At 32.0% G+C, this 7716-nt stretch overlaps 1 protein-coding gene across 1 annotated transcript; it reads right to left on the bottom strand.

Annotated features, from left to right (window-relative positions):
• Positions 1-746: 746 nt before the first annotated feature.
• LOC149193956 (putative protein S-acyltransferase 7) lies at positions 747-5110 on the bottom strand. Its single transcript, XM_089407488.1, has 5 exons — positions 5102-5110; positions 2998-3189; positions 2578-2877; positions 1913-2146; positions 747-1010 (listed from the first exon to the last, which is right to left on the bottom strand). The coding sequence occupies exons 1-5, from the start codon at positions 5108-5110 to the stop codon at positions 747-749; spliced, it is 999 nt and encodes a 332-aa protein (XP_089263614.1).
• Between the last annotated feature and the right edge of the window lie 2606 nt (positions 5111-7716).

The following is a 7716-nucleotide window of genomic DNA, read 5'->3' as shown; positions in this document are numbered from 1 at the left end:
AAAATATAATTACTTTATAAATATGTCAATTTTAATTTAATTTATATTTATTATGACAAATATTCTAAAATATTATATAGACGATACTGCATTCTATTAAAATCAACTTATTTTTTAGTTAATTAATTTAATTAAAAAACCTTAAAAAACTAATTTTTCAAATAAATTTTAACCTTTTAATTTGTTTATATTTTTAATAGCTAATTGGTGTTGGTGTATATAGGATAAATTCCTACATTCAAATAAAACTAAAAGAAAAACTAAATGTTCGCTTTTTAAACAAAAATTAACACAAGGATTTAAAATTTCCATTAAGAAAAATACAAATACAGCCTATCGTTTAGTGCATTATCTAGATAATAAGATATTATATTTGCCATACATAACACCATTAAACCTTGTAACTAGAATCCGAACTAAACCATAAAACTTCGTTAAACCATGTCCAAATCATAGTCATGATCTCCCCGACCACAACGAAAAAATATATTAAATCCTACCAGGGAGATTTTAGTTCTAAAACTTAGTTTCAACTCGAAAAAAACATTGAGGAGGTTTGTTCCTCCTTACAATTGGACAACACGGTGCATGCCATTTTTGCATAAACAAAATTATGTCAATTATTCTATCCACTTCATTCTATTCTTCCGAATTGTGTTTGACTACAGGCCACAGTGATTCATGTCCATGGCTACTGGACTTCATCTTCAGAATAAGATCTTCAACATTAGTATTACAGATATTGCTTACGCCCTTGTGACTTTATGTAATGCAGGACGAGACTCCGGGTTCTGGCCCAATTCTAAGTCTCTGGATTCCTCCGTGGCGGTTGGAAGAAATGCATCTGCACTAAAAGCGCCGTGCTCATTGTTAGAAGACACAGGAGCTCGAAAATCGGTTTGTGAAGAAGGGATTTTTCTGAAAAAAAATTCCTCGAAATTCCGCAGTATTCCTTGATTGTGGGGATTTATTTTAGTCTCATAAATCTCGCGGCAATACTCATATGTAGTCTGCAATGCAGAGATGTATTAAAAATTAGGTTCCTTTCGGAAACAGATTCAATGAATCTAGAACAAATTAAACAAAGAAAAATGGATTCATATCGAATATTCTTTGAATTTACAATGGGGACAAAGATGTCTGCAATAGGGAAGTTCAGCATATAGAACATTTTTATTTAGAGGGCAGATTCTGGGATATTCAGAGAATCTAACTGACAACGGCTACGTGATTTAATGAACTGAGACCAAATTAAAAAAAAATGTGAACGTCCTTATCTAAATTGCAGATTCTGGGAATCAGTATATAGAACATTTTTATTTACATGGCAGATTCTGGGATATTTTTAAAATCTAATTGACAAAGGCTATGTCATTTAATGAATTGAGCTCAAATTCAAAAAAAAAAAGTGAACAGCTTTATCTAAATTGCAGATTCTGGGATATTGCCAGAATCCAACTGATAACAGCTAGGTCATTTAAGGAATTGAGAGCAAATTAAACAAAAAAAATTGATTGATATCGAGTATTTCCAGAATTTACAATTAAGATAAAGATGTCTGCAATTTAAATAATATCAAATATTTTTAGAATTTACAATTAAGATAAAAATGTCTGTGATCTAGATATCTTCAATAAAGTAATTCAGCCTATCTAACATCTCTATCTAAATTGCAAAGTTTGAAAATATCCCAAAATCCAACTAAGGATTGCAAATTTTGAAAATATCCTCGAATCCAATTCACAGCAACTAGGTCATTTGTTTGACTATGCTCTCTGTTAGATTCTGAAATATTCCATGAATTCATTAAGGACCAGCTCAGCAATATCGAACACAAAGATAAACATAATAACATCAAGTTCCATCTATACGAATATAAATGTTCAATCTATAAAAATATAAATGCGAGCACCTGATTAATGGCGATGAGATAGGAATGGAACACTGTCAGTCCCCCAACGAACCAGAGAGCCGAAAATGTGTACAGTATAAGTGCAGCTAACTCGGGTGTTTTCTTTATAGCCTTCCAGATGTTTATGTCATTCCGTTTAATCACCTCCTTCATATACATCACGGAGAAAGCGAATATATATATGCACAGCACGGAGGCAGAGAGAACAAACAGGAGGTAGCAGCGATAATTACGCTGCAAATATATAGATTGCATTAATACCTAATCATATAGTTTGTTACTCTAAGGTTTCATACTTTCAATGCATATCATATGTTCGTTGTCTTTGAGAAAAGCTGTGAAGTGATTGTGTGATGTAAGACCTTTTTTTACCAAATGACATTAATACTATATAAATTGCATTAATATCAATCATAAACAAATTGTATTAACACTAACCGTACTTTATGAATGTAGATTTTCACAGTTTGAGTTCATATCATATCAATCATAGGGTTTTTCTTAATGAAAAAACTGTGAAGTATGAGTGTTTCACACACGTCACATTTTTTTCCAGGAACAACAGCATATGATACCAACCATACTGTCATATTATTTGATTTTTTAATTTACCATAACAATCATACTGCAATTTTTTTCATCGAACTTTACTGAGAATGACGTACCCTGCCAATACATTGGCCAATCCATGGGCAATGATGATCGAATTCCTCTACACAGTTGTTGCAGGTGGAACAGTGAGAGCAACGAGGAGGTCGATAGAACATACAAGTTTTACAGTACTTGACCTTCACTACTACCCCGTTCACAAACACTTTCTTTCTAGGAACCCTTCGACTGCGAGATTTCCTTTGATCTCCCTCACCATTATTAGGAACAGAATCACTGCAAGGTATTGGTGAACGCGAATTACGACGGAGTATACCGGGATCGCTTGCAGCCGTTTTGAAAGCCAAGATCAACACCTCATCAAATTGTTTTCAAAACATTAGAAGTAGCATGGTATGGACATAATTCGTAAACTGTAAGGACAGGAAAAAAAAGAGAAAGCAGGGGAGAACTAGAGGTTAAGATGAAGTACTCACAATAACTGTGAGGCTAACGCCAATCCCCATGACGCAGATTTCAAACTTGGTGTTGCTGTTGGAATTATTTGAACTATTATGTTCGAATGTTAACATACAGAATATAGCTGTTGGAAGAGTGAGAAGCACCATGGTGGGCACGAATAACCACACGTCTGGACCGAATATCAGTCTTCCCCCAAGGCAAAATTTCTGCATCGGAACACAAACAATTTTAGTCTGCAGCTTGACAAACCAGAAAACTAAGCATTTATGAATTATTTTGATTGACTTTTGTGATATAAATAATAACTTTGGATTTCATGAATTCAGTAACACTCTATAACACATTATAGCTATAAATACGCATTCAAATAAAGTAACACTCTGTAACACATTATAGTTGTAAACAAGCATTCAGATTAAATATATGAGGAGAATTTAAAAAAAAATTATTCTAACACATTATAGCTGTAAATAAGTATTTAGGCTAAACATATGCCTAGAATTTTATAAAGACTAATTCGAGAACAAATTTTTTTAAAGAGGCTAATTCCAGAACCAAAAAAGTCATCCAGCAACTAATTAAAAAATTATAATATTATATAATCATTACTTGTGAATGGATCATTAACATATATGTCGAGACAGTGAGCTTCATGTCTTTTTCTACGTGGACCCATATAAATGGCAATCCCTATGAACTACATTAGATTTGATTGTCTCCTGCTGGTGTACTCTACGGAGGCGAAATTTTATCATTTTGGATGGAATTATGCCACCAGTTTGACTTTTGGGGAGAACGAAATGTTGCATTATTTTATTTTTGAAGGCAGTAATGGATATATAGCTGCCAAACAATTTTTCTGTTTCCTTCATTCAGCAATTAAAGTTTAAGATTATTTCAATTTCTAATTATGGAAACTCGGCAATTAAATATTATGATGCTTTCGTTTCTAATAAAATTATAAAAAAAATTGATGAAAAAGTTGGAATCAAAACTTATTAGTAATTTATTTTGATATGATGGGAAGATTAATTGATTTTTAAATGGATCAATTTAACTTTTTTTTTAAAGTTGCTTGAAGATTACTTGGTATTTTTCCTTTATAAATAAAATGATCGGTAAGTCTATAAACCTAAGAAACTTACTTTATAATATATTTAATTATTGTAACATATATAAAAAAAATATAGTTAATTATAAAAAATAATCAAATTACATATTTTTTACAATTATTATTATGATTATTATGGTTAATTACAATATATGTATATATATTTAATAAGAAAAATAAAACAAAGTAATAATAACCCATAAAAATAATAATAGTGAATAAGAATTTATATTTATATTTATGTAGAGATGATTTTTTTTAAATTAAATTAAAAAAATATAAAAGATATAATTATTTTTATTATAAATTTTAATTTTTTTAATTAAAAAAAAAATTCTATGAAAATTAAATTTATATGATTAATTTAATAATTATTAATAATTAAATAAAAAAAATTAAAATTTTCATTAAACATCCAAATAAGCATATATGTAATAACATGAAATTTTAAAATGGGCCAATCTTCTACCATATATCAAGAAATTAGAAAATAAATACGTTCCCTAAATCTCAATTTGATTTTTCCATATATCTATATATATATATGGAATCTCAACCTCCTAATTTCAAGAGTCTGCAAAATTTATCGCTTGACTCGTGGGACCAAAGTCCACCCAGACCAAGCAACTTATCCACTACGGGTTAGTTAGGTTTGAGACTACAGTTTTAAACCAATGACAAAATTAAAATATAACTTGATATTTGCCTCTTACATTTTTTCCTTTCCAAACTTCATAGACCCTGGTTGTATTTGTCGTAATATTGTTTGTATAGTATTCCATGGAATTAGAGAACGGCCTAGGAGAAGCGCCTGTAGGTATTTCTCAATGGTTTCTTAAATTTCTGGTTGTAGACCTTTCGATGAAAGCAGAACCTGAGATTTTGGCCGTCGCACAACGAGCTTTGTATTCATAAGCAGACCTGCATAGGAGATTTTAAGGGCTTAGATGCAAAGACGCAGCCAAACGTGGTGTTTTTTCGCACGATGTTTTGCTAACACTAATTACCTGACGCATTTTGATTTCCAACTAGATTTCTGTAACATTCCCTCACTTCAAATACCCCAAATGAAAAAAATAATTACTTGAAGGCATATGTAACCCATGATCTACGCATTTACTTAATCAAATTGTGCTAATGATAATTATTATCTGAATCCTTAATGTTTAAAGGCTAACCGTGCCTCTTCATAGTCTCAGTTCATTTAACTTCCTGTGTATGTGTTTATCGTGCATCATCTTTAGACTTATAAGAATAAATATGTTCCGACTGGTAATAGTTCGAGTCAGTTTATATTACCATTGCTATAATGTTGTGATAATTCTGGTTGATGGTTCTCTGCTAACCCTATTCCCTTTTCCATTCTCAGGTTCGTTCACCCGACTGGATGTCGCATGGAGAGTGGGCTTCGTTTCCTTATCAAGGATTCCAGGTTCCTATTAATAAATCCTCCCGTTTTTTCAAATGTCACAGGTACCTTGTCGGCGACCAAACCCTAACACGGGTTTTTGGTGTATATCAATGTTATTTAGTTTCTGTCCCAATTAATATAGGGTTATCTTACAGGCCCTGTGGTCCCTGGAAAAATGGAATGTGTGTAGACATTTAACGAGACTATCTCGTCGCTCGACAGCTAGAATTTGTTAATTTTCTGTTAAACTCCGGGTGTGGCCTTTCGGCCTTGTATATATTTTGGCTCAGCCAAATATTTTATTTGTAGGACTCTTGTTATTTAAAATTATATTATGGTTTCTTTTTTTCTGAAACCCTTCCTCATCTGTATATTTGCATGTCAACATAGATGTTGCGGATATTGTTGTGTCAGCTCCATAGAGAGTTAAATTATTTAATGCATAACTGGTTATTATCGTGAACCATTATTTTCTTTCGTTATATTTATAATGTGGGTTGAAGGCATTGCTCTGAATCTTTTCTACTACGCTCCTGTGGTTGCATGACAATTATCTGTAATCTTTACCTCTCTACTTTCATTATTTAAGATTTCAGTTATATGGATGATTATTTATGTCCGGTCTTTGGTATTTTATTCAGGTTTCTCTTAATTCCTTTCATGTTGTGACTTATAATAACAGAGAGCAGTTTATATTGTTTTATTTTGGCAACCGTGGTTCATTTCTACAGTTAATTTTCTGAATGGCTAAGATTGTTCTAAGTTGGCTGACCCTTGTCGGCCCTAGCCTAGAACTCACAGATACTAGTACTTTCATAAAGACCATATTTTTGTTCTACGGAACCCCAGTTTCCACTTATTTATGTGGTGCCTGACTAAACCTAAACTGAAAAATTATATATAAAATTAATTTTTCAGTTTAGGTTTAGTAAGGCACCATATGAATAATTGGAAACTGGGGTGCCGTAGAACAAAAATATGGTCTCTATCAAATATATATATATATATGTTAAACATCGAAAAATAGAAACAAAGACTTCGAGAATTATCATGCTTGTCTCCTCATTAAAGGATTCTCAAACTGTACGGTTATTTTCTCTAGATTGTTAGTTTAAGTATTTCATTATTTATGAATTCTATTCTTGAAGTACAAGGTGGCCATACACTAGGTTTATCTCACTTCCTTAGATTTATTAATAATAACTTAGAATCTGTTATGTTTGTTTCTACTATTCATTTAGTACAAAAAAATTAATCTAATTCATAAGTACTTAGGTGCTGTAATGTAGAAATTAATGTGTAGATTCAATACTGCTCATTAAATTTGTTAAATCACACAACTTGAAGCTACTCTACTAATTTGTAGAAGTTAATTCACTATCTAGAACAATAATCATAAACATGCAAAAGAAAACATCACCCATACACAAAGATTTGTCTAGGGGAAAGCAACTGCTCGAAACCCCTAACTATCTACTACAAGGAAACTAATCTAATCCATAACTAGTTAGGTACTGTAATGTAGAAATTAATGTGTAGATTTAATATTGCTCATTAAATTTTCTAAATCACATGACTTGAAGCTACTCTACTAATTTGTAGAAGTTAATTCACCATCTAGAACAATAATCATAAACATGCAAAAGGAAATATCATGCATACACCTCAATTTATCTAGGGGAAAGCCACTACTCAAAACCCCTTACTATCTATTTTGTATTAATCGGATAATAGAGAAGAAATTCATATGCTTGCTCAAGTTTGGGGACACCTTGGAAGTGTATACTATATCCCTTTACCTGAATCACTGACTCGAGCCAACACTTAGGCAATTTTCAGGCCCTCCAAGCTCCTATTTCCTTGTGTTGTTCCCTTGGGAAAGTGCCCCTATTTTTTAGTAATTTCACTACATGGAATTACGCAACTACCTTTGGTCATTCCTCTGACTGCATGCAACACCTGTACACATCGGAATATGCTACAACTAATAGTACACTGCTTTGGAATCTCCATCTCAACTGGGTAACTCGAATTCTCTACATGCAACAATTAGTTTGGGTTGGTTGAAGTTCCACTTCTACGACTTGACCTCCACTAATTCTTCTGACAATTAGAACCAGTTAAACTGACAATAACTCAAATTAACTAAAATAGATTGCTACAAATTAGCAATCAATAATACAAATTGAACCTCAACACCTCCAACTTGAA

This window comes from Pinus tabuliformis, chromosome 2_2 (genome assembly GCF_031772625.1).
Source record: "Pinus tabuliformis cultivar Carrire ecotype Pingquan chromosome 2_2, CPIR1, whole genome shotgun sequence".
In the NCBI taxonomy this organism is placed as follows: domain Eukaryota; kingdom Viridiplantae; phylum Streptophyta; class Pinopsida; order Pinales; family Pinaceae; genus Pinus; species Pinus tabuliformis.
Note: the sequence above shows the minus strand (reverse complement) of the source record. Positions and strands in the feature narration are given on the sequence as shown.